Raw genomic sequence first — 27,998 nt, 5'->3', positions numbered from 1 at the left:
TTTGTACTGTGTTTCTGTATGTTCTACTTGGTCTTGTTCTAAAAGCAAAAAAAAATAAAATAAAAATACAACAACATAAAGGTGTTATACCTATAACTATTTCTTTTATGATTCAAAACTTTATGTACAGTAGATGGTTGTTTGTTTTTTTGTTTTGCTATGTACTTGACATTTCGTGATATGCTATGCATTATGAGAAAATTTATGCAATAGAATAATTTTTTAATAAAAATTCTGTTTATTTTTATTTATTCTATAAATAAAAATAAAAATAAATATAAATATATATTTATTTATTAATATATATTTAGAACAAAAAACTATTTATCCTAAAGGGATCTGTAAACTTAAAAAAAAAGAAAATTATAATTATAATAATTATTATTATTTACATTCTGACTTAGAGTATAAATCTTGAAATAAATAAGTTTTTCAGAGCCATAGATTGTATAAAAACAGTAGGCCTATTGGATAGACTTTTAATTATTTACATCACTTACAATCAAACCAGTAAAGAAAGGCGTTTTATAACACATTTTTAAGAAGATCTAGACTAGAGAATATGATTTAGTTACATTTTCCGGACATTAGACCCTTTGCACCGCAACTGGTTTCCTTTTATTGCTGGGATTCATCCAGGAAGTAATTGTGACAGTACCCCGTATTAAACCAATCGTTTGGAAGTAAATGTTATGTTGTCCAATCACATTTCACCGTGCTACTGGGTAGGCGGACTATTCTCTGTGTTGAGTTTGTTTAGTAGAGCAAGAGCAACGATTTCGGTTTTGTTTTCTCTGATTTCCAGTCGCTGAACTGTATCGTTCGGCTGATCATTCAATAAAACCAGGTAAACAATTCGCATTTCATCTATTAATACGACTCATCAGTAGAAAAAGCCGTAAAATATCACTGAAATCACTAGATGACCCTATAAGCGACCAGAGCGATATATGACTGAAGTTTGTATCAAGCTGAACTATCATGTCAGAACAGAGTACTACATTGTTCGTCAAAATTACTGCCTTAATTCTTGCTAAATGTTGACAGACCCATAACATATACGTTTACATGTAAATTACTGGGAAACTGGGAATTGTCGAGGCTTAACACAGTTGACCTGCTGCTGAGTCATTAGCTAGCTAGTCAAAGAACCTTTAGCCAAAAGGCTAACAGAAAAGTTCAAGGGATCTGGCTGAAGAAAAACACACCCGAGCTCTGTGTCTTCTACAGCGCGAGTGCTCCTTTAAACATAAAACATCAAATAACACGTTCATAAATGATGATGAGCTTCTGGTATTGTGATTCTTTGCTTGTTCTGTAGGTTAGCAAGCTACCTAGCCTGGCTGGAGACATAACTAATGTATTTGTCTCTTATGAAACACAACCCTTCCTAGAACATGTCTCGCTAAGATGAGGCTGCATGGCAAGGCCCTTTTTATACACACAGATATTTGCATGAATCAAACGTCTATTTCCTGACTTAAAGTTTTTGTTTTTAAAATGTTTTTGACATTTCTGGTCTCTATTTCGTGTTGATCACACCTGCTGAAGTGCCAGGTTAGTTTCTGCTATAATGACAGTTTCCATTCAGTCCCACTGTGACCTTCTGCACCTCTTCAGTTATTTACCACAAGGATAAAGTTGCTTTAAATATCTTCATCATAACTGTCTGCTTGCTTTATTCACAGTAGTATGTATTTAAGCTTGTCATGCACATATTTTCATCTTCTTGGCCAGTGTTTATTATTAGTTGGAAACATAAATTCTGTTATGAGAGAGAGCGGTTTTATTATGATTAGTTCATTGGATTAACATCTCTTGAGCTTTGTGTTTTCTCTGTCTCGTAGGCACAGACAGCACTTTGTTGCTCTGCACACGGGGTACTTGCATTGGTCGCTGCTCGATGGAAAAAGTGTAACCATGTTCAGTTTTGAGGGAGATTTCAGGAGAACGCCCAAGGTGTCCCTTGGGGGTGCTAGCAGAAAAGTAAGTTGTCCATATGATATGATGGCTGAATTATCAAAGTGTCTAAATTCAGACTACTTTGTTCACACAAATGTGTCTAGTTCTGTGCATCACTACTTTTGTCTACCATGATTATTACTTGGGAAATGATGATATGGTATGTTTGAGAGTTTTTGGTGTAACGGATTTTCACATATGGACTACATGAATCTGGCAAAAATTGCTGTATCATTTTAATATTTGATCTATTTTGATATGCCTCACATATGTGTTTTGTACAGGAGGAAAAAGCGTCACTTCTTCATCGAACACAAGAAGAAAGAAGGAAAAGGGAGGTGAGAATCGTCCATTATGGTATTTTAAAGCGCTGTGTTTTATTGTAAAAATAGGACAGAAAAGTTCTAAATAATGTCTGAAACTTTGTATTATTGTGTTTATTTGCTTCTTAATGATGAATCACTTGTTGTATTCCTCATGTGTAAGTAGTTTGGATCAAAGTGTCAGCTAAATGAATAAATGTAAAAGTGATGTTAGTTCTAAAAAAGCTTGGGTTGACTAATTGATCTAATGCAGTAACATTCAGTAACAATTTCAAGTGTGTCTTGAGAGTAAAAATACTTTTTGCTACCATTGTACCCATGATGTCTACAGTATTTCTGCATAGTTGTATCTATTTTAATTTTAGAGCCCGAAATGAGGATATGAAACTTAAAGTTGCGAACAAATAGGAGATGATGATCTTGTCCTTCATATATGGTTTTACTCATCTTTGTTTTTTTTCCACAGGATGAGAGGAAAAGACTAAAAAATGCAATCATCATTCAGTCATACATAAGGGGATACCAAGACAGAAAACAGCAAGTATGTGACATTGGTTTAAACTCTTACTTTCTTTAAACAGAGAGCCTGTTTGTATTCTTGTAGTTGATAGACTGTTTGTTAAATTCCTAATTATTCTTTCTTTTTCTTTTAGTATGCCATTCAGAGGGGCTGCTTTGACCGCTGTGTGTGTCAGTGCCAGTCAGGCTCTGGCCCTCAACTCACAGACAGTGCCATACTCGGCCAACTTGTTCGCCAGCTTCTCTTTTTTTACAGACTAAGAAAAGACCGACACAGAATGGTAAGGACTGCAGTTTTAAAAATCTGTTATTGCCATATGAGGCTCAGTGAAGTTTTGTTATTTGCCATTTTAATGTGGTTTGAAGAAAAAGAAGTTGGACAGATTGGTATTGTTATGGTGTCACTGACTTTATGAAGCCATGGACCTTCATTGTCATTTATGGATGTTATTGTCTTAACTGTGTAGATCTGGATGTGTCAGAGTTTGGTAAAGCATCATGCTCAGTTCGTGAAGCTGCTGACGGGGCCAGAAAGACAGAGCTGCCTGTTTCAGATCAAGAGGATACTGGGGCACTGTTGCAGGTAAAATGAGATGTTCCTCAGATACCGCTTTGTGTAGTAGCATACCTAAAATAAATCCTTCTGTCACAGTCACATGTAAACCTTTAGATCTTCTTGTTGGTTGGTTGCTAAGCATTTGCTTTGTCTGTTTAAGGTTATTGCAAGCATGTGAAGATGACAGTCTGAATGTGGCCGTCCCGATGCGGATGCTGGAGGTGTTTTTATCTGAGAGAACCTACTTGCCCTTTCTACAGGATGAAAACTGTGTCACTGCACTTATTGAACAAATATTGCACTATATGGTAGAGAAAGGTACAGCTTTTTGCCCCATGTTAGATTTATTTTCATCATGCATTAAGGTTAATAGATGAGTATATTCAGTTAGAGAAAGTACGTAAGATTCTGTTTTTAATTTAGCTTAAGTTTGCATCTGTTATCTATCGTAATCATATTTCATTTTCTCTTTTAGGATACTACAGAACTCTGTATGTTTTAGTGAATCACAAGTTGCCATCGAGTCTAGAGTATAGTGATGCCCCTTCCATTCCACTGGCACAAACGCTGCTGGAACACACACTCAAGCCTCTGCACTTTACATACAGCTCCTGCCCCCCAGATACCAGGTACATATTCACATAGGTGCATACTGGGAAAAAAGTCTAATTAATTCAAATGATTCATAGCCTTTTATACTATACATGCTGAGAAGAGCATTTAGTTTAAGCTGTTCAAGGAATGTCTTTGTTTTGGTGTGTGTGGTGCAAGGGTCCCACCCAGTAAAAGGCTGCACACTGACCACTTATTGCAGACTGTTAGCTTTATCCTTCCAGGGGACCAATGGACAGTAGTTCTCTCACTGCTGTGTTTACAGAGAGTAGTAAAATCCAGACAGACTCATTGACTCAACATGTAATGTTTACACAACATTTACCCTTCATTCTAACACTCTGAGTGACGAACACTGCTGTTTTCTTTTCTTTTCTCTCTGAAGAACGACAGGAGCGTGAGAGAAGAAGCTTGTGCATATAGTCTCGTATTTGCCCTCTTTCGCTCTCTCTCTCTCTCTCGCTCACACACACACACACACACACACAGACAGGCATGTAACCAGACAAACCATTGTTTCCTCCCAAAACCTTTTGATTTAAATGAACATTTTTCAAAAATATTGTTTTTAATGTACACTACTGTTCAGAAGTTTTAGGGGTTAATTGGTTTAATTCCAGTGTGGATACATCAAATTGTGGTGGTGTCGCTTCTATTTTTTTTTTTTTAACTTTGTGTCTATAAAGCAATGGTAAAATACATCCTTTAGAATTATTGAATTACTGTAATGTCACTTTGGGAAAATATTTAGTTATTTACTTTTTTAACCAGGAAGGTCCTGTTGAAATACTATATCTCTTCTACCAGGGACTCCTGGTCAAGATAGGCAGCAAAGGAGAAAGTTACAAAGAAATGCATATCACCACACAAACAATGAACAAACACAAAATGCAATTTTCTAAAAACAATACAAATCCTAGTCAGTTATTAAAAAATGTACACTGTTCTATATAAAATAAAATATTTTAAAAATACTTAAAAATATTTTTAAAGTCATATATATATATATATATATATATATATATATATTTAAATATGTATGCTTTATGGCAACTAACAAGGTTCTTCTAGGTCAAAGCTCTCCTGTTGGCAAAAGAAGGTTGTGGAATTTGTTGTCTCATAGATGCACAAATAGCCAAAAGTGTGTGTATAAATGTGTGTGTGTATATTAGTATTAAAATGGATATATTTATTGTGATATTTAGAAAAATGAATTGGGTAATGTCCTTACTGCAGACTGAAACATACAGTACAGTTACAATAAATAATAATAAATTCACAGGTTCTCAATCTTTTTTCTTCTTCTTTCATTCACAGGCAGTTTGTTTTTTCGGCCTTCACTGAGGAGTTCATTTCAGTGCCTTTCACTGAACAAATCTATCATTTCTTCGTGCCAGCTTTGTCAGACCCAAAACTAGCTTTCCCATTTCAGAACTTCCTTTGGTCACTTCAGGCCACCATAGCCTCCTCTGCCCAGGCTCGAGCTCAGGCTCCCTGGCTCTTTTACTTTGTGCTATCAGTTGGAGAATCAGGACTGGGTAAGCATTGTGCTTAATAGCACTTTACAGTATCACTAATATACTGTGTGTTAGCAAGGTGCCCGATCAGTGAATAAAACGATTTTGTCCATTTTGTTTGCATAGGTTCACTCTCCGAAGAAGGGTTGCTGTTGTACTTGAATGCGCTACAGACTCTGTTGCCATTGTTGCCAGTGACGGAGTGCAGCAGTAGAGCTGACATCAACACTGATTCAGAAGATGAGGAAGAAATGACCGTACAGCCTCCTGCTGCGCAGGTACACACACATTCTCTCTTATCCACGTCTTTGCACAAAAATGTTCAGAGAGCTTCATAGTATGCAATTTTGTTCTTTTTTAAAGGATGGCAGTTGGATATCTGTGCATTATATAACAGAGGAGTGTGTACAGAAGTTGGACACCAAGCAGCAGACTAACGCTCTGCTAACGTTAGTGTGGAGAGACTCGGCAAGTGAAGACATCTTCACCATGATGGCCTCCATCTGTCACACGCTGATGGTGCAACATCGTATGATGGTGCCCAGAGTCAGGTAAGATCATACACGCAATCAACCCATCCAAAAAATGAATCACCCAGGATAACTAATATAACTAGATTCACTGCCCAGTGCAATCACTCTCTTACATCAAGATAAGTTAGGCATTTTATTAATTAGACCACTCTAATTAATAAAAAGAGATGCTGTCAAGAAAAAGCTGTAATCAGATGAGAATTGGATGCACTTTTATATGTGTATAAAAAGATTCCCCAACATCAAACTGTCAGGTCTATGAGCAGTATTGTTTTTTGTTTTTCCACTTTTTTTAATGATAAAGCAACATTGCTAATGAAGCGATCAGGCGGTTAAGTCTCATCTTACTGTGTGTTTTTTTTTATTTTTTATTACCAGAGCAGTTTTAGTTGCTGCCACTCATCAATTAGTGTAATGAGCTCTTCTCTCAATCACCTTTGCTTTATTTACTTCTGGTTCTGCATTGCTGACAAAATGAGAACAGGATTTCAGCAGATAGAATGAAAGAAAGGAGGAAAGTGATGGAGAGAGATGGCATGAAAGACAGGGAAGAGGAGAACGTCTGGTTTAATGAGGGAGAGAGATATCAGATAAAGCCACTGAGCTCTAAAAGGTGGTGTCAATCAACTAATCGGAACTAGTTTAAAGTTTCCACTCATGCAGTGTGCACCCTAGTCTATACCTTTTACGTTCTTAATATCAAATAATTAAGAAAGTTGTATTGTGTAATAAAATCTTATCAGAAAGCAGTCTTCACAGTAGAGGAGGCAGCATTCACAAGCCCCTTACATCTTAGAAAAAAACGTACCACTTTGAAAAAAAATTCCACTTTTTTTTTTAATATATTCTGGAAAAAAAAGGTCAACCTTTTCACATATTTTCTTTCTTTAGTAGGGGACTGTTTTTAAAATAATTTCTTAAAAGGGAGCTTTTCCAAAAAATCCTGCTAGGTAATGTTTCATTATACTACTTATAAATTGTTTTAGGAGCTTACATTTTCTCTACAAATACTTATTATTTATTTATTTTGTTAATGTTTGACATGTTAAAAAATTTGGCTAATTTAAACATGTGGGGAAAAATACTTTCCTTAAAATTTAGTCTGTTTAACACGCATATTATTGTCTAATTAAAATGCCTAAAAAATTACATGCCAAAATTAACCTATTTTTAAAACCGTTTAATATTTTTAATAGTTCTGTGAAAATATAGAGTAATCGGAAATAAATGAAAGTATAACATATCCTATAAAGCACATTTCAAAGTTGATGTAGCTCAAAATGGTTTCTGTAAGACACCTTAGACTTCCTTTATTATAATGTTTTGCATGTTCTGCTTTCATATATATATTAAATAAACCTCTTGAATTTCCATTATGTTTTCCTGCATATCCTTTCCTCGTGCTGTATTTTCCTCCATTTTTTTATTTGGAGGTATTTTTATATTTTACAGCTCCGTCCAGAAGAGAAGGCTTTTATCATAAGTCCTGCCTTCACTACTTTATCATTATCGGATATCTGTACAAAATAATTAGCTGGCCTAGGAAGATTAATTCCTGCAGGAGTGGATGGGATAGTTTTACAAGAGGTATAACTGCTGGCCCTGATTTACAACCTTTAAAGAAGCACCCAGTGTGCGTGCAAACTTGGTTGCCTTTTAAACATGATCATATTTTAAAGTGAAGAGTATGGCTCTATTTCACACTAAACAAGGTCATTATAGTATCAAACTGAGTTAGTGTAAATAGCACACTTGGTTCTTGTCCATGGAAAGGTCTCATTAATGTTAAGCCTGCTGTATTTGTTTTGGCTATTTAAAGACTCTATGAAGATGATTTTAAATTGTGATTAGATGCAAAGAACAGGAATTTAAAAGAAAGCAAAAAAGATAATGGAGTTATTATAGCAGTGAAATTGACTTTGATTTAGTCATAGCTTTGATTAGATTTCAAACACACGTACATTTTTTGTATTATTGTTTGAGAAAATTAAAACCTGATAGCATTTTGCTTTGTGTGTCTGTTTTGTTTATTTATTTTTGAATATTTGGTGTACTTATTTCAGCGTTTCATATATTTCTCAGTGAGAGTTCTGCAATTGTTGTGTTATTTATTTTATTGTTAAAGTGCTGTCTGACATTAATATAGCATATTGGGGGGAAAGGTCTATAAAATTGTAAACAGAAGGATGTACACATTCTTACCTTAACCTCAGCTTTAATCTTATTTTCTCCCTCAATTACTTCCAATTATGCTTTATTTATTCTTTCACCCCTTGACACAAAACAAGCAACCACCAGAGCGATTTCTCACACCCCGGTGTGACGGCTGTTAGGTTTAACGCGACCTTAACACGGTCTCTAATTTGTGATAGCAGCACTGCTTCTACGGTCAAGCAATTGTGGCTGTGCTACATTGTCTCGCTGGCTGTCATTAACTTAAATGGAGCCCCCACAGGAACCACTGGTCTGTTTACGACCCTGAAGCAGACTGCTAGTTTACTAATGGAAGGTGCCTCACCTAAATAAAGCTTAATGGCTCATTTAATCTTTCCTGTGGTCACATACAAAGACTAGAAATTCCAGCTCACTGGGTTGTTTATATATTTTTCTATTTTATGAGTCCTGTTGGAAATTTGGGATGTTTAGGTTTTATGGGCAGGAGATGTGGTTATTTGAACATTTAGTGATGAGCATAGTTCCTGTAGCACCTTTGACTAAAAGTGTTGGTGAGTTATGTTCAGTAAGGGTATTGTGTGTTTATTAATCTACATAATGATTGGTGGGATCAACTGTTGTACTTAAAGATCTATATTCTTTCTGTCTCTTTTTTTGTCTTTTCCAGGCTTTTGTACAGTTTAGCCTTCAACGCTCGCTTTCTTAGACACCTATGGCATTTAATCACATCTATGAAGACTAAAATAATCACAGGGTGAGATTTCTACATTGGTTGTTTTTTTTATGTGTACTTCTTTAATATAATATTAATGATATTAACCATTTTTCTTTTGCCCTCTCCTTATTCTCCCTGTCTTTTGTGTAGCTCTATGGTTCCCTTGTTGCAGGTGATGTCTCGAGGTTCTCCAATGTCTCTGGAGGACGCCAGCAGGATCATCCCTCTCTTCTATCTCTTCAGTTCACTCTTCAGTCATTCACTCATCTCTGTGCATGACAGCGAGTTCTTTGGCTCAGTAGATGGTATTAACATCTATTCTGTAAATATGTACAAATTACTGTATCATAATATATTGTAGTATTTAATAGAACACATTAAAACACATCAGGTCATTTCGTTCTTTCACCTTCTTTTGATTGTGGTCTTGTTAATTCTACAGCACTCCTGAAATTTTAGTTTCTCACTTTTTTTGAAAATTGAATGTTACAAATGAATGTTTCTCATTGCTCGGCAGGTCAGAGCCAGTCGTCGATGATGCCCTTCTCTCTGGCGGAGTTGGTGACATTGTCTCGGTGTTTGCGGGACGCGTGTCTGGGAATCATTAAGCTTGCCTATCCTGAGACTAAGACGGAGCACAAAGAGGAGTATGTAGCGGCATTTCGTAGTGTCGGGGTGAAAACTAACAGCCAAGTTCAGCAGCACATTCAAGCTCAGCAGAAACGATGGGTCCAGCTCTTTAAGGTGATTCACTCTATATCTACATCTCACACTCTTATCTCCTAGCTGATATTAATGGCAAATTCACTTTCATAAGGTGTTGTAGTTGAAAGGGATTAAACATTACCAGTACTGAGAAGATTCTCACTAGTATGAATTCCACATTCGTTAGCACTGATAATATCTTTAGTGGATGGTGGGCATTACTTTTAACCAGTTGCTGTATTAGCAGTGCTAACAACGTCTTTGATGACCTAATTAAATGAGCTGACAATTAATGAGGCGAATAGTCTCAGCATCTGTTAGGGCCATCAGTGCTGATCAGCCAGGCAGGAAGACCACTCACTCGGGAAATTAATAGGTTGTTTGCCAAGTCTAAGTGAGCTGAACAACGGCGTTAGGATATTAGTCAGCTGTCTTCACTCTCTTGTCGTCTTCCATCATCCTCTTCCTCGTCTTCTTACTCATTATTTATGTGTACAGGATGACCAGATCTCCTGCTTGCTGTTGACAGCTCATTGACCTACTTTTGTTCTTTCATTTAACTAAAAATCTTTTCAATAGATTTGTTGAGCTTTTCAACATTGACAGCAATTTATTTGATTATACAATACATATCAGAGTACATATGTTTCTCCAGGAGCTTGTTAACATCTGCAACTTTAAAAAGAATGTTCCCCTTTAATGAAAGACATCATTACTAGATTTTACACTTTACTCCAAACTGTGATCAGTGCACTCAAAACAGTTCACACAGCTGTCAGTATAGACTTTAAAAAAAAAGTTCAAAACCAATAGTTTTTCCACTATTGGTTATATCGTGTATTCATCAAAGTACACACACAAGTATGCAGACTTCACAATACATTTTCAAAACCTATTGTTCAGGTTCATGTGGCTGATAATTGTTAAGATCATTGGTCTTAGTTTGGAGAAATGTGTAAAATGAACTGAGATAAAAATGTAATATACAAAATAATAATAATAATAAACAAACAAATAAAAAAAGTAGTTATAGTTTTAAAGCAGTGCAGCAGTAAAAGGCTTTTTTTTAATTCTTTGGAATTCCAGTTTTTGGAACCTGCCACATTTTCTCCCTTAGTTCAGTTTAAGCATATATGAATACAGCAATCATGCTCTGATTCGAGCCAAAATAATCAGTCTCAGATAGAAAAACTATTGGATCAGTTTGGTGGTGGTGAGTAAGCAATCTAACCCCACAGACCAATGAACCAAACTGTATCATAATTCATAACATGAAAAAAACAGCATTCTAATTCTCTGTGTGAGCACATTAATTGTCGCAGTAGAAAACCGAAGATCACCAGGTGAAATGCAAGAATGCTTTCCCAACAAAGCCTTAATTCTTGCTCTAATACATTATATACATTTTGTATATGTGTGTAGCTAGCTAACTTGGTGTTGGGCGGTATGCTCAATTGTCATATCATCCTATCGTCAGCCTGTGAGATTGCCGATACACGATATTATCATACTAATTTATTTAATTATTTATTTACTTAGTTTCATTGCCGGAAAGTGAACCAATTCCAGCATAAGACCAAAAGCAGCCTAATGTTTTTAATATAACTGAATTTGTATTTAACATAACAATTTAATAGAAACGCTGTAAGTTATTGATCACAAGGCTTACATTTCCTCAGTTATTAAAAAAACAGCTTTAGAAAACGAGCAAAGAACATTTAAATCACCAAACAACATCATAACTGACTTCAGTCTAGTGCGAGTTTATGCACTTTAAAAAACACTCCCGTTATAATCAGTGAAGCTGTCTACATTGTATGATGAATAAATATCTTACATTACATACTTGCATTGCACGTACATCTGCACTTTGTTGTTTAAGATGAGAGAATTCACAAGTCAGAATTCAATCAGCGCGCGCTGAACAACAAAACTCCGCTGTTTCAGCGATGACTCATCTGAACGCCTCTGATTGGCCGTTGCATTCATAAGCTCAACATAATCGTGTGATTGGTTGTAACGCGCAACACTGTAAACATTTTCAACTTGTACGAACACTACGAGTGGAATCCCAGAACATAAACAGTTGCACTCTGACCAATGAGAAGGCAGTTTTACTCGCATGTAACCAGCATAAACACTTTTTGGTGCACTTTGACATTTTGCCTTTGTTAAAGGGAACCATCCCAAGGAGAGAATGCAACATTGTAACAATTTCCCTGTTTTGGAACGAAGCAAACATTCTAAAGGATTTAAGAAAAATGCCTATTTATTTTATTTTTTAAGTTTGTACTATTCCAGCAAGCGTCTGAGTGAATCACTGTAAGTGACAGATCATTGTTTGGGTTCCACTAGTCGAGTCAGTACGGCATACAAAAGGCTCCACAAAAGATGGTGGAAAACGCCTCCTGTCAGCTAAAACGACCCATTAAAGAAGTACAAGCAGGAGAAACGCATTTCCCAAATTGAATGTGCAATTTACAGTCGGCTCTAACGCTGTTGACCCCTCACACACTAATGTTTGCCTCCAGCCATGGGCCGTCCCTCCGGATGTTTTATCACTCCTATTGTCGAGCTATCTATTTAATTGAAAGAAGTTAATTGAATGAAAATGATCAACTAAGCTTGTATTAATATTGCTAATGGAACTTTCTTCTTGGCCGTGTTTGGAGAGGGATGTCACCGCGGAAGTTTTGGAGAGACCCATTAAGGCCTGCACTTAACCCGATGGACTAATTAACCAATGCTTATTCATTCCACTTAGACAGGAAGAGCCTTCGGACCCCCTGCCCCACAAACCCACTAGCAACAGAGTTTTGCACTTGCCGTTATTACGGACTCTCTGGCGTTAGCATGTCTTGGTCAGAGATTGATAGGCATTCTCTAGAAATGGCCAGCCAGACGTTTGTTAGACACTGTAATCGGAGAAGAAGAAGCTTTAGTATTAAACAGAAGTGTAGATAAATGAGTTTGGATGAAGTTGGCTGATATTATGGGTGAATTACCCAGTGTTAAAAGAGAATGAAGACATTTAGTGAATTGTAATATTTCTTTATTTTCAGCACAAGTGAGTATCTGTGTATTTGTGTCAGCAAATTACACACTGATTAGTTGTGCTGACTGAACAATGAAAGTTTGTCTGTCTGCACCTTCTCCATTATATAAGCTAAGCAATTACCTATTAAAGAAATGGGATTACATGGGGCAAATAGTTTTATGTGCTTGCAAAACTGTTAATGACTAAATCATAATGTTTTTGATAACATTTTTAGTAGCTTAATATTTTAAATTGCTTTTAAAATTGAAATTAGTTCATTTATATGCGTGAATGAACATTGGACTGAGCATTAGTTTTTTTTATACTTTTTCTTTTTTAAAGGTGATTACCAACCTTGTGAAAATGCTGAAAGCCCGAGATATTCGAAGACCGTTCTGTCCATCGGGTCATTGGCTGTCTGAGGAGGTCAACATCAGAGCAGACAAGGTAAAATTAATTTGCTGATCATATGATTAAAACCTACTAAAACAGAATTAATAGTTTTGCTGTCAAGTGTCAGCAATTTATTTTGATAAAAAAAATAGTAAAAATCCCATGCAAACTAGACAAGTATGGATGTGTTTCTAAAAAAATAAGTTCAAATGTGTATATGTGTAGAATCATCAATAGCTTGTAGTCATCTAACTTGCTTTTTTATAATAATATTTGTTTGTAGGTGACTCAGCTCTATGTGCCCTCTGCAAGACATGTGTGGAGAACCAGGAGAATGGGACGCATCGGACCGCTTCAGTCCACATTAGATGGTAAGACTTATCCATATGGAGAACAACCTCAACTGAAGTGTAGTGGAAAACACACACACACATACATACACAAAAACAAGAAGTAATGACAGCCAGTCAAGCAATTTCATTCCAAAGCAAGTCAGAATACTCATGAGGGTGTTGACGCTAACTAGTACCAGTGTTTCTGGTCTTTTCCATGCCACCCTGGTGCATATGTGCTTAAAAATTCAATTAGCCTAAGGCTGGACACATCTGGCTGCCTGTTTGTCCGGACCTTTTTCATTTCCCTAAATGCACTTGCGAGGTAGTGACGAATGGCTCCTGTATTGACCATGCTGTGCCATATTTCTCCACCAAGATGGCCCCTTGATGGCTGGTTTGTGGAGAGAGAGAGGACTGACTAATTGAGTAGAATCATTCCACCATGCAAGCAACGTATTAGATGAATGACGCTTCTCATCTGCTGCTACGGCAGTTTTTTTTCCTGCGGTCGAAACGTTTGTAGGACGGAGTTTTAATACAAAACAAACGTCCCTGTAATGGAGGGAGAGGACAGGTGGATGGGCAAATTGCTGCTGAGTTAATTAAAAGTGTGTGGCAGGAAAGACAGAGGGGGATTGAGTGATCTTTAATGGGATGCTCTGTAAATACTGCATTCAGCAAGGCTGGTAGTAGACCTCACTCAAGGTTGTGCAAGTGTACAGATGCAAATGAAGTAGGTCTTTTGCAGCAGACATCTAGTTTCTTATGTTTACCAAGGACCCATTAATTTGATAAAAAATACAGGAAAGAAAATACTAATATTGGGAAATGTTATTATTACTATTTAAAATAACATTTTTCTGTGTTAATGTATTTACAAATGTAATTTATTCCTGTGATGGCAAAGCTGAATTTTCAGCAGCCATGACTCCAGTCTTCAGTGTCACATGATCCTTTAGAAATTATTCTAATATGCTGATTTGCTGCTCAATAAACATTTCTTAGTATTGACAATATTGAAAAGAGTTGTGCAAATTGTGCGGTTTTTAGTGGATGCTTTAATATATTTTTTTCAGTATTCTTTGTTGAATAGAAAGTTCAGAAGAAAACTGAAATCTTTTGTAACATTAAAAATGTATTTACTGTTTCTTTTAATGTGTCCTTCCTTTTATAAATAGAAGTATTCATTTCATTTCTGGTTAAAAATCTTACCGCAAACTTTAAAACGGTAGTGTATAATTGTAATTTTTTAATTAGAGTGCTAATATAATGGCATGTTAAGGTGGGGAGGAATTTGGGTTTACTGGTAGTATATTTGTCTGGATGATGAATAGAGAGCTTTAGAGATTGACTGTCGACAGGATAGATGAAGATAGAGGCAGATGAATTCTGTGCTTTTTGAGTGAATTGCTTGTCACTGTTGTCTTTTGTTGTAAGTTAAAGAGCAGATTGATAAATGATTGTATAGATTTCTAAAGGTGAAAAAACAGAGTATTGGGTGTTTTCATTATATTTGTAGATGTTTATTTTATTTTTGCCATTTTCATTCTTTACTCATTTACATGCGTAAGTGCGAGGGCAAGAAGTGACAAGGGAAATGACGCAAGAGGATTTTATCTTGCATCACCCGCATTGAACATATCAGTAGATCTTTGTTGAGGATATTTGGCTTTAGAGATGTTGTAGTTTTGAAAAGAGATATAGGTTAAAAGATTACTTTAAGAATAAAGGTTACAGAAATTGTTTTTGTGTTCCTCACAGTTGGACTGGAGCCTCCACCGTTGTCAGTATCAGAGGAGAGACATTTGGCAATCCTCACCGAACTTCCGTTTGTTGTGCCCTTTGAAGAGAGAGTGAAGGTAAGACAGCCATCACTGGTATGGTGTGTAGTGTTTTGTGCACAACACTTCAAAAATTCAAATTTCAGTCATCTGTGAATTAAAAAGAAGGTTAAAAATTGTAATTAGGTGATGACATTGTTTTGTGCTTTAGATATGAAATGCAAGTGAAAATCTAAAGGGAATACATGCCTAGATTCTGATGTGTTAAATGATGTTAATCAGCTAAACTTTGTTCATTCTGCTTTTAGATCTTTCAGAAGTTGATCTATGCTGATAAGCATGAAGTGCAAGGAGAGGGCCCTTTTTTGGATGGCGTTAATATCACCATTCGACGGAACTACATCTATGAAGATGCTTACGACAAATTATCCCCCGAGAATGGTAAACAAGGCAAACCGATCCCTTCTGACATGCTGAAAACTCTTAATAAAAAGCATTTAGCACAACGAGTGTGGCTTTCTTAGACACGGAGAAAAAGACATTAACCTTGCTTAGGAATTAGATACAGTAATTCATAGCAGCTGTCAACAAAAGCTGTTTAGATGATTTAGGGCAAAGCCGTCTTGAGTGTTAGAACTCGCCTCAGGTCTCTTAGAAAGTCTCTTTAGTTGTATAGCGTCAGACTTTTTATAGATAACAAGGAAAAGTTTCTGACATTTGGATTTATTTGATTTTTAAACCTTTTTGGCAAATATTTTTTTCTGACTGAATTGTGGAACATGCTAAATATATTTGTTTATCTCCATTTCAGAGCCTGATCTTAAGAAGAGGATCAGGGTTCATTTGCTCAATGCACATGGGCTAGATGAAGCTGGCATTGATGGAGGAGGAATATTCAGAGAGTTCTTGAATGAGCTGTTGAAGTCAGGCTTTAATCCTAACCAAGGCTTCTTCAAGACAACTAATGAAGGTCTTCTCTATCCGAGTCCCACTGCAGAGATGCTTGTGGGAGAATCCTTTACCCGGCATTACTACTTCCTTGGCAGGATACTGGGAAAGGTAAGACAAGTATTATTTGATGTATTGCACTACACTGTAACATTTTTATCTCTTCACAGACCACAGGTCATCACAGAATCCGTTTAATTTCCTGCTACACCTGTTCTCTATTTATTTTAATTATTTTACTGCAAATTAATTATTTGATAACTCTTGCAGTGGCTTATCTTTGGATTTTCTCCTAGTTGTCTGATTTGTCTTTTATGGCTCGTTTCCACTGAGCGGTTCGGTACAGTACAGTACGCAATTATTTCCGTTTCCACTGTCAGAACTTGTAAATCGTACCAAAATAGCGAACCGTACCGTACCACTTTTTTGGTACCCTTCCGTTGGGGTACCTACCACAGCAAAGGGTACCAAAAGGGTGGGGCTAAACACACCGCAGAACGTTGATTGGTTGACTAGAATCGTCACTTTTGCGTGATACAAGGGGATAAAGCTTCTCCTTCACTCGTTCCGCTCTGCTGTCCATGTGTGTTGGGCTTATTTACATCAGAGTGTGCAAACACAAAAAAATATAACCGTGTATTTTATCATTTTCACACAGACAATAGCCGTTTCTCAATATGCGTTCTTGTCTGTTTTTGTGGACTTGTGAAACGTCATTGCCCAAAAACCCGCGGAATTTTCTAAATATTACTGTTATTGTGTCATGAAATGTAGTTTTAAGAGTTTTTCAGGCGAGGATGTAATTGTTTAAAACTCAAATCTGCGGTTTATTTATAAAGATGGCGCCTATTTGAAAATTTGGGTGCGGCCAACTGAATGCGCAACTTCTCTGCCGCTCACTGCACAGAACAGACGCCGAGAGAGGTGACCCTTCTCCGGGAAAGTCAGACCTCGCGTTCGCGGGACAGCACTGGCGAAATCTTCCAACTGAACCATAGCTAAGGTTTATCCAAAAAAGTCGCTAGGTTTGTCAGTATGAATATTCTATGGAAAAAAGCTGTGAAAAAGGGTCTGAAAGTTTTGTCTTTATTTCTTCTTATATAAGCCTCTTATACTTTGTACTTATACTTTTATAATTGCTATTATTGTTCATTAAAACTGACATTTAACAAAAAGAGGCAGAGTTGTGCTTATTGTCGCGGTTCATCGTCGATCGCTACTTTCCGGCATACACCACGCCTACCAAGTAAGGGTACTATTGGCAGTGGAAACGCAAGCCTGATCAGGGTTACCCGTACCGAATCGTACTGTACTGAACTGTACTGTACTGTACTGCTCAGTGGAAACGAGCCATTACTCACATACACACTCAAACACAAACAGGGTCATTTAGATCAATGCTGAAGTTCAAAGGTCAGGTTCAATCAGTGGTCTCAGGCTGAGTAGCTTAGTTACCATCATAAATCCTATCCATTTGGTTTACGAGGTCACTGCAGTTTAAAGTCAAGTTTATTTGTGGCCTTTTGATCCAAATAATTTTTCCTTTATCTGGGTTTACTTTTGCAAGATCATTTTGTAAATGACATGTAGGAAACCTCCATTAAAACATTAGAAATGTTTGGCTGCATGTAAATCACACTACTTTGTCTAATCGTATCAGTTCTTAAAGTAGTTTTGTAACTTTTATGTAGCTTCAAAAATTACAATTTACAGTGTCCAAGAATTTTCAGAATCTATACATACAGCAGCATTATGTGGTTAATTAAAAGGGTTAACAACATGTGAAAAATGTTGTACAATAACACCATTTTGAGAAGTCTTCTGATTATCCTAATTTTGCCCTGTGTTTTCTATAATGGCTACACCTTGAGCCACAATTTATTGTCGCTATTGTTTTGGCCATCTCTTTTGTGTGTTCACTAGCTGGTATTTATTAGCCGCTAATGTTTTTAAAGTTTCATTAATGCGTATGCCCAGGATTGTTTATCGCAAAGCACATTGACTGGGGGAAGGGTAGATGAATTACCTCATGCCAAGAAGCTCGCTGCTCAATTAGGCTACTCCATTAGCCCATGATTCCACTTCCCTGTTTGTGTAGCCATCGCATTTGGCCGTGGACGCTAAATCAGCTAGCACCATAAATAACAGGCTCCGTGCCGCTGGTAATAGAGTTTTGATCTGTTTTACAATCACGGGCTTCAACACCACTTGTGAAGAGGCAATTCAGGCCACTTATTAGAGAGCTATAATGAACACACACACATACGCACACCTTGTGCGATGGAAGGGACATAACTGAGCTCCTGCCCTGAGGAATGGCTGGCCCCGCCCCCCTACTTTCCTGATCTTATTCCATTCAATTGCCCCCACTCCGTAGTAATGGGCAAAGCAATTAAGGTGACGAGATTAATTTGAATTTGACTTTCAATTAACCCTCCTTCTCTCTCCATAAATATGTGAAGGAGTGGCAGACTGAGTGGGATATTGATATTTGTTTAGTGCTTTTGTAAAGACGACCTGTATAGATTACATTGCGTCACTGTTGCTGTTTGGCTGGGCCCACCGAAGACACACACACAGAAAAACTCTTGATTTTACTTTCTGTGATGTATTGCACTTTTTTTTTTTGCAAATTGTGCTGATTTGTCACCAAGGTAATGTTATATAGCTGGCTTTGGTTGAAGATTTTCTCTGAACCTGTCAGGAGTGTTTTATATATTGTATGCCATCGTTTTAGAAAAAGTTTTAATGTGAAAGAGGAAAACTATAAATATTTCTGGCAAAATAAAATCTTTTTTTCTTGTGGGGTTAGGGAAGAAAATACAGATTTGATACAGTTTAGATTTGGGAAATCTATACTTTTTGCTCATTGAATAGAGTTTAGGCATCATTGAAAATGCAGATTTTGTATGCACCTGCTAACCAGTGCTTTACACAGAATTAGATCCCCTGTCATTGACACGTATGACACATCACACATTAGCCATATTTGCAATATTAAATATTTTGGCTAATTTGATTTTGCTTTCAGATACCTTTAAGAAGTGTAGTACTCTCAGCTCTATTTAACATACAATTCTAGTTTTCCATTCTATTTTTATACTTTTTTGCTATTTGGTTTTATTATTAGTTTTTCATGATTGCTTTTATGATGTTTATAATACCATTTTGTCTTACTATTGATATATTTAATCTACAGTCTAAGATGTTTACCAGGTTTGTGACAAATAAAATCTTGAATTTGAACATGAGTAGTTGCTGTTACATATTAGCATGTAGACATCATGGGCTGGGTGCATTTATAGATCATGATGTAGAAGAAAACCATGCTTTGACAACATTCAAATGGATACTTGGGGGGGAAAAAAACTTTTATTAAAGTATCGAGACATGCTTACAGCCATTCAAACTTTGAAGCCACTTGTATAGAATTACCCCCTGTTGAATTATTTTCACACGAATACTTCTGCAGTCTGCTCATACCCTCAAATACAAACTGAGTCACAAATACCACGTGTTCTGCAGTTCAACAAGCAGTGCTTAACTGTCCCTCTCCAAAGGGCAACAGAGAGGAAAGAGAAGGTCAGAACTCCTGATTGATGGCAAGTGTGTTAAATTTTTATTGATTCTTAATGCTGTAAATTTACAAATTTATTTGGCAGAAACAGAAGGCAGCTGCTAAGTTGTTGCCGTTTACTCTCCTGATGGTGCCACAATTTGCATTAATTGCGTTGCCACTGCACTCACTTATATTAAAAGGCCCGGCCATTCATTAATCCTTTTTATCCTAAGTCATTTTGGCACAATTTCTGGCAATAAACACCCATAAATAACTTGAAGGTTTGAAAAATAGTCTGCGTCGTGCCTCTATCCTTATTGCGGCTTCTTCTCAGGAGCGACGTTATTGATAGGTTTCAGGAGGGCGCAGCACATATGTTCCCACAACAGGGCTTGTGGGAAGAATGTTGCGAAGTGGATTATTTTGCATAAAAAATGTCCAATGTTTGAAGTCACACAATTAACCTGTGTTTAGAAAATGCTCTGATTTACAGCCTCTGTGTGTGTTTTAGTTGCATGCATTATGGAGATTTGGGAAATTTATAATCCATTTAGCTTATGTGGTCAAGGGATTTTAGTGCAATCATTTATTCAAGGCCTGTATATTTTAATGTCCTCAGATATGGTCTTTTTAGGACTATTGCGGTACTTTAGCTTTTATGACTCACCATCCTTGTGCTTCTTAATGAAACAACAGGTTAAGGATAGAGTTGATGTTTTTCAAGTTTGAGCTTCTTCAATTGAAAGTGTCAGAATTCGAGACAGATTAGCCCACAGGATAAAGATACGATTTTGTCAATTACGTAGCTCATATTGACTTGGCTGCACATTGAACTCCTGGAAGTTGTCTTTAGTTAAATATCTCTCTTTCTTCTGTCCCCCAGGCGCTGTATGAAAACATGCTAGTGGAATTGCCATTTGCAAGTTTCTTCCTGTCCAAGCTCTTAGGCACCAGTGCAGAGGTGGACATCCACCATCTGGCCTCTCTAGACCCAGAGATGTACCGAAACCTGCTTTTCCTCAAGAGCTATGAAGGTGATGTGGAAGACCTCGGCCTTAACTTCACCGTGGTTAACAATGATCTTGGGGAGGCCCAGGTGAACAGCACATCTTTTTTTTTCCCTTTTGTGCTCTTTTGCTTGTCTTTTGTGTCTCCTCTCTCCCTCTCTTGTTCTCTGGCATTGTTAATGATTGATCTAACTGTTGTTAGTCTTGGCTGATGGAGATAAAGCACGTCTCTGTCTAGATCTCTCTGAAAGAACTTCTCTGTTGACCAGCTCAAACATACCTGCTGGGAGAAAACTGTCTAGCATAGTATTAGAGCTAATCATCCCGCATGATATCTAGCATTGCCACTCCTTACCACCTTACACAGTATATATAATATAAAATATATATAAAAAAAAAAAAAATTCATGATTAAAAAATTAAATAAAACTATGCCAGAATGGGTAACAGGGTGGTAGATTTAGCCTAAATAGTCATTTAAATAATAGTTGTTATTGATAAATTTGTATTTCCCATTAATAAAAAAAAAAATTAGTTTGATGACTTTTTCTTAAAATAACTGGGGTAACCGAGTAAAAGTAAACCTTTATTTACTTTCCCCTTCATTAGCGAGGTAAAGGGTGTCCGTGTGCACTCATTTCCTCTGTGTTCCTCAATTGCCTTCAGCACTTTCCTCTGCAGCTGTACTGTTCCACTTTCAACAAGGAATGAAATCCTCACTGAACCCAGAGTGATGGTGCCTGTCACACTTCCATCTATTTGTGTCTTTTTCCAGGTGGTCGAGCTCAAACCAGGGGGAAAGGACATCCCGGTAACCACAGCCAACAGTATAGCCTACATCCATTTAGTGGCCGATTACCGTCTGAACAAACAGATCCGAGCACACTGCCTGGCCTTTCGACAGGGCCTGGCCAACGTGGTCAACCTGGAGTGGCTGCGCATGTTTGATCAGCAGGAAATTCAGGTAGCAGCACACACACATACTTTACACTGAAAATGCGAGAAAAGGCACATCTGTCTAGATGCACACGATTGTGTCTGATTAGTCATGGGTCAGTAAAGATTATTAATAACAAGATGAGCAGATATTATTGACAGATATTATCACACTGCCTGTCTTTTCTTTACTCCCTACTTTAAACACTGCTATTTGTGTTCATTAATTAAATGTAAACAACTTAAGTCCATCTGTATTTACAGGTACTGATTTCTGGTGCACATGTGCCCATCTGTCTGGAAGACCTGAAGAGATTTACTAACTACTCAGGTACTGCAAGAACACCCATCACACTTTTTATTAGTCACTTCATTTTTTATTTTAGATTTAGCTTGATTTAAGAGCCTTTGTCTTTTTTCTTCCAGAGAAGTCAGGTTGCTATATTGTTTTGTATTCTGTATTTACTAGTAAGTGAGAGCAAAAACACGCACAGGTCAAATGTGAATTTATAGTTTATTAATTAGTAATAAAGCTTAGTAGTAGATTTTTTGTTTTTGATTTATATTGTTTTTATTTGGTACCGCCCATAAAGACTGGATAACACTACACAGCTTTTACCCAGATTTGAGCTTGATTTGCAGTATGTCAGTCTGTAGATTTTGAGCACTTGACAGATTTCACAGAATATCATGTAGTGTATATTGTGCACAGATAGGTTTTTTTTCAAACTTTTCATTTACATTTATATTTAATCATTTCGCAGACGCTTTTATCCAAAGCGACTTACAACTGGGGAATACATAAAGCGATTCTTCTTAAAGAGGCAAACAGACACAGGAAGTGCTCATAATACCAATTTTCAGGCATTTGTTCAAGTACAAGCTAGAAAGGGAAGGAATAAATAAAGAGAAAGACAAAGTTATTATTTTTTTTTGATTTAAGATGAAGTCAAGTAGCGCCGAAAGAGATGAGTTTTCAGCCATGGGCTCTTTTGGGCTCGTTGAAGACCAGTCATGCCGCTGCATTTTCCATGTTTGATATTTTGCGCAAATTTTTGAACAAATTTTTTCATTTCTCATGCACCTCCTAGCAGTGAGGCGTATGTTTCTGCATGAGTTCGTTGTGTTTAGAACGACTTAACAGTTTCGTACTATGTGATCCTCAGTCAGTTGTTTACTGTATGATGCCTAGTATTTCAAAAGTTGTTCAGATTTTAAAAGTTGTGTAGTGTATTCCAGCCTTAAGTGTTAACTTAAATGACTCAACTTTTCTTCTACTTAAAACAGGATGTAGTAAAAAAGGTTTCAAATTTTAGATCCATGTTTTGAAGTAAAGCACATAGCAGACATGCAGTATTCATAAGGGTTTAGTTACTTAGACTTTTAGTTCCTGCATTATATTCTTAACCTTTTTGTTTTTCTCAACTGTTGCTGCATTACTCAGGTGGTTATTCAGCCAATCATCCAGTGATCAAAATGTTCTGGGATGTGGTGGAGAGCTTCAGCGATGAGGAGAAACGCAAGCTGCTGAAGTTTGTTACAAGCTGCTCACGACCTCCGCTCTTAGGCTTCAAGGTCAGTGAGGGCCAAAACCCTCTGAAAATATGAATTTAATGAATTAACTTTTGGCATGTAGAAGACATCTGACGCTCTGTTCTGTTGTGTCTGAACTCTTTAAATACAAGTTAATGATTCATCTGAGATTGTATGGTGCCTTAGATGGGTTCACTGGAAAAGTGAAATGTACAGACATGACCCAACTCGGCTGCATCGATATGACTTGCACCTCTGTTATCACAAATGGAGTTCAGCTGAAGTTCACGCCAACTCACACCTGCTGATGATTTTGTCCCATTTTCTACATTTGTATTCAATAAAGTTATCAGGATACCCACCGCAAAGAATTCTACTCGCTGTAAGGTGTGCTGCCTTAACGGAGAAATAATGAAGTGAACAGAATATGTTTTGTCGCAGTATATCGTCATTAATTTACGCAAGGCTGTATGAGCAAACAGGCTCATTGTAACAAATCATTTTCACATTATAACAGCTATCAGGATAGGCCTTATCTGGGCCTCTATTTGTGCTAAAGAGGTTGTGACCCTTAGCATTGTAATGCTATTTGAGGCTTTGCCAAGTGCCACTGGGTGTGTAAAATCCATCTGTCTGATAAAAAACTGTTGAACTTTCAATGGCTCTCACTTAATGTTGACTGGATCTAGCGTGTAATAATCAAAGGCCAGAAAATATTGGTATGAGAGAATAGCATCTGACAGCTTACGAATTATTCTGCCGACTTCATCTACCAACAATTTTCTTATTTAACAGGATTATTATTGTCTCAGTCTCTAGGAATGTAATCTTAAGTATTTTTCTTGTATGTCACAGTGTGAAGTCTGTCAGTTGTGCTTATAACACTCAGCAAAATCTGGAGAACAGAAACATCATTAAAATGTGTTTCTATGCCTTACTTAGACTAACCAAGGACAGTAATTGTCATTTCATTGACTTTATTACATATTTTAATAGCGGTCATCAGTTTAAAGCGGATTACTTTAGAGCCTGTATGAATTTGGGTGGGGAAAAATCATGGCTTCCGAGCAATTCCACAGATATGTGTTACTGCCAAAATTAAAGTGGGGCTGTTTAATGAATTTGACTTTGGTGCAGACGCTCTGAGGAACGGATGGAAAGGAGGAGTAAGAGGAAAAAGACGAAGAGAGACAGATCAAGGGGAGATGGCCTCCCACCTCGTCTGCCTCTTCAGCCAGCTCAGCCTTAATTAGGTGCCGTTAAACACCCCAGAATTCATTAGGGGAGAAATAGCCCTGTCACGGAGAGCTATTTAAAAAAGATGATGGATACCCTTTTTTCAAAATGATGGCTCCCATCGTGACACTTTCTCGATAAGCAACGATACTTTAATACCTTAATTGTTAGAAAAATTGGCCGGTTAAAGCAGGTTTAATCAGGTTCATTTTGGGGTTGAGCCTTGCAGCCACGTGGAGAATTTTTTCATTAGGCCTATCTTGTTGTTCTTCCAGTAACCTTTCCCAGATCTGAAAAGTTCTTCTAAGTGTAGATTTTGCGTCAGTGTGATATCAGGCTGTGGTTTGTTGCATTTATCTGCACAGATGCTGCCTGATTAAAATGTGTATTAGTATTTTTTTTGTTTTTTTTTTAAGCATATTTGTGACCTTGGACCACAAAACCAGTCTTAAGTCGCTTGGGTATATTTGTAGCAATAGCCAAAAATACATTGTATGGGTCAAAATTATCGATTTTTCTTTTATGCCAAAAATCTTTAGGATATTAAGTAAAGATCATGTTCCATGAAGATATTTTGTAAATTTCCTACCGTAAATATATCAAAACTTAATTTTTGATTAGTAATAGGCATTGCTAAGAAGTTGTAAGAACTTCATTTGGACAACTTTAAAGGCGATTTTCTCAGAATTGTGATTTTTTTTTGCACCCTCAGATTCCAGATTTTCGACAAATATTGTCCTATCATAACAAAGCATACATCAATGGAAAGCTTATTTATTCAGCTTTCAGATGATGTAGAAATCTCAATTTCAAAACATTGACCCTTATTTTTTGTGGTCCAGGGTCACATTTATTACTAAACAACCAGTCACTTGACATACATGAAGACAACTTGTTGTAATCAGTGGTTTTGTCTACGCTGGATGCGGTGCTATGAGACACTGACAGGATACTGATGCTCCATTTTATTTCTGACATCCTCCATGTGTTTGCGCTAATTCTAACAGTACAAATGGTTTTACAAACTTTGGCTTTCGGTGTTAAGCTGTACTGTGTGGCACGTCAATAGTCGCAACCAGTGTAGACATAATGTTACACTGTGTGATCCTTCACTGATTTTTAAGAAATACAGGGTGGGTGAAAAGTAACTAGGCATTAAAAATTGGTAATAAAGTCCATATTTCTAATACAAATTTATTGAAACAAACTGTATATGTAATTCATTACATAGGAAAATGAAAGCAAATCTTTAAATTTCAACATAGGCACCGGTAGATTCAACCAGTGATACTACAAGTTCTATAGTCATTAAATATTGCCTAGTTACTTTTAACCCACCCTGCAGTTTACTCAAAATGAAGACTTGCTGAAAATGTACTCACCCTTAGGTCATCCAAAATATTGAGTTTGTTTCTTTGTCGGAACAGATTTGGAGAAATGTAGCATTACACCACTTGCTCACCAATGAATCCTCTGCAGTAAATGGGTGCCATCAGAAGGAGAGTTCAAACAGCTGATAAAACCATCAGAATAATTCACAAGTAATCCACACGACTCCAGTCCATCAATTAATGTCTTGTGAAGTGAAAAGCTGAGTATGTGTAATAAACAAATCCATCAAGATGTTTTTAACTTCAAACTATTGCTTAGGGCTAAAACACGAGTCCTCTATCCATAATACTGCTTTTCTTCAGTGAAAAAGTGTCTCATCTGAATCAGGAGAGAAATCTGCACAGATCAAACAGTGATCGCAAGCAAAATCAGTCTTAAACCAATAGGTCAGTGGATTTTGGTGTGAGAGATGATGGACTTTTTTACTGGAGGAAACGTTGTTATTATTATGGATAATGGACTTTTAAGAAGCGGTGGTTTATAGTTAAAGTGCCTTACTGATGGATTTGTTTCTTGATAGACTAGAGTTGTGTGGATTATTGTGTATCAGCTGTTTGAACGTTCATTCTAACAGCAGCACCCATTCACTGCAGATGATTATATGTTGGTGATATAATGCTACATTTCACCAAATCTGTTCATATGAATAAACAAACTCAACTACATCTTGGATGGCCTGGAGGTGAGTACATTTTTAAGCAAATGCTCATTTTTAGGTCAACTATACAAGTACACAAAGCTTGCTTAATTTCTAGACGGTCATAACTGAAATGAATCATAACTTGCAGTGAGTCAGATGTTGATTCAGTAACCGCCCTGATTGATTCAATGAGTGTGAAAAGATGAAGGTGAAAGATGTGTCAGACTGATTTAACCCAGTAACGTCTGAGAGTTTAAAAGAACTGGCTCAGAAAGTGAATTGGACAATACTGGTCACTCTGTAGGTTACTGCCCACAAAACTCAACTCAATAAAAAGATGTTTTGTGCCTTTATTTTATTTTTTTAATCTTCACATTTGATAAAGATTGCAATCTCACATTCACTTGACTAAAGTATGATTTAGTTTGTCACTGGAAAAAGCAGTTTTTTTTTTTTGTCTATCTCATTTCTTCCATGTATATTATCAAATGTGTTTGTTGAGTATTGTTTTATGTTGTCATTGATGTTCATGAGACTTTCTCCTTGTCTCTAGGAGCTGTACCCAGCCTTTTGCATCCATAACGGAGGCACTGACCTGGAGCGTCTCCCTACCGCTAGCACTTGCATGAACCTTCTCAAGCTGCCAGAGTTCTGTGACCCTCAGCCAATGAGGAACAAGTTGCTCTATGCTATTGAATCCTCTGCTGGCTTTGAGCTCAGCTGAGGAGTACGTCAACTCCTAGATGGCCTTAAAACCCAGACAAGAATATTCGTCTTTTGTCGTGGTGACCAGATAGGAAATGATCAGAATGGACAGACAGTGTGTCTGTGTGGATCTACAGAGATTTGGAGAAGGTGCTGGGGAACAAACAGTTTGAAGTTGTGGCACGGACAAATATATGCTCAGTTTTATTTTTACTTCAAAGAAAGTAATCTTGTAAATAATGCATTTATAAATTCAAAGCAACATCCAAGAAGGCGTCCATTGATCAAAAGCACTAACATTGAACAGGAACATCTGAATGTTGGAGATACAGAAGGAATAAAATGGCAACGCAAAATGTACTTGTAGATTTTCCTTGGTTTTGCGTTTCTAACACCAGAGTGGATGTTTTTAGACAATGTCGTTTTACGGTTTCAACTGCTTTTTGTCGCCATAGTGCAGCACAATTTGAGTGTCTACCAATAAAATGCATGCATTTGCCTCGCTAACTCAAGAACAAGCTAAACAAGTCCAGTACACTATACTAAACAGTTGGCTTGGTTTTAGGTCACACCGCTTCAGGTATACAAATACGCATGCAGGGCTTGATACAGGGCTTGTTAATGGTGTACCATTCGCTGAAAACTCTGAGCTATTAATTTTCCAGGCTAAAAATTATTTTGTGGCTAATGTGCCACCAACAAAAGAGTTTAATAGATTAGAGTCATTGCAGGATGCGTAAGGTTAACAGGGCTGGTAGAACAGTAGCACAGAAAAGGGTGTGTAGTCGTCTTGTTTTAATCATGTAATAAAGATGACTTGAATTGGCTGATTTAAGTCAAGTCACCTTTATTTATATAGCGCTTTTAACAATACAGATT

The 27,998-nt window shown here is 37.0% G+C and overlaps 1 protein-coding gene across 2 annotated transcripts; it reads left to right on the top strand.

The window, feature by feature from the left end:
* The first annotated feature begins 719 nt into the window (after positions 1-719).
* LOC107724408 (ubiquitin-protein ligase E3C-like) lies at positions 720-27,998 on the top strand. 2 transcript variants are annotated; one of them, XM_016533332.1, is made up of 24 exons: positions 720-847; positions 1,848-1,986; positions 2,247-2,300; positions 2,752-2,826; positions 2,939-3,085; positions 3,272-3,387; positions 3,521-3,678; positions 3,836-3,989; positions 5,290-5,510; positions 5,616-5,767; positions 5,853-6,040; positions 8,865-8,951; positions 9,063-9,217; positions 9,430-9,656; positions 12,997-13,101; positions 13,331-13,418; positions 15,144-15,241; positions 15,472-15,604; positions 15,975-16,222; positions 20,554-20,766; positions 21,453-21,641; positions 21,878-21,944; positions 23,058-23,188; positions 26,968-27,998. In XM_016533332.1, exons 2-24 carry the CDS (start codon positions 1,921-1,923, stop codon positions 27,136-27,138), a joined length of 3,243 nt encoding a protein of 1,080 aa, XP_016388818.1. In that variant the 5' UTR covers positions 720-847; positions 1,848-1,920; the 3' UTR covers positions 27,139-27,998. The 2 variants fall into 2 exon arrangements, with proteins under 2 accessions (XP_016388818.1, XP_016388819.1); XM_016533333.1 differs by lacking the exon at positions 26,968-27,998 and adding an exon at positions 23,333-24,032.

This window comes from Sinocyclocheilus rhinocerous, unplaced genomic scaffold (genome assembly GCF_001515625.1).
Source record: "Sinocyclocheilus rhinocerous isolate Xijiao unplaced genomic scaffold, SAMN03320098_v1.1 scaffold245, whole genome shotgun sequence".
In the NCBI taxonomy this organism is placed as follows: domain Eukaryota; kingdom Metazoa; phylum Chordata; class Actinopteri; order Cypriniformes; family Cyprinidae; genus Sinocyclocheilus; species Sinocyclocheilus rhinocerous.
The sequence above is the reverse complement of the archived record's forward strand: the minus strand, read 5'-3'. Positions and strand labels throughout refer to the sequence as shown.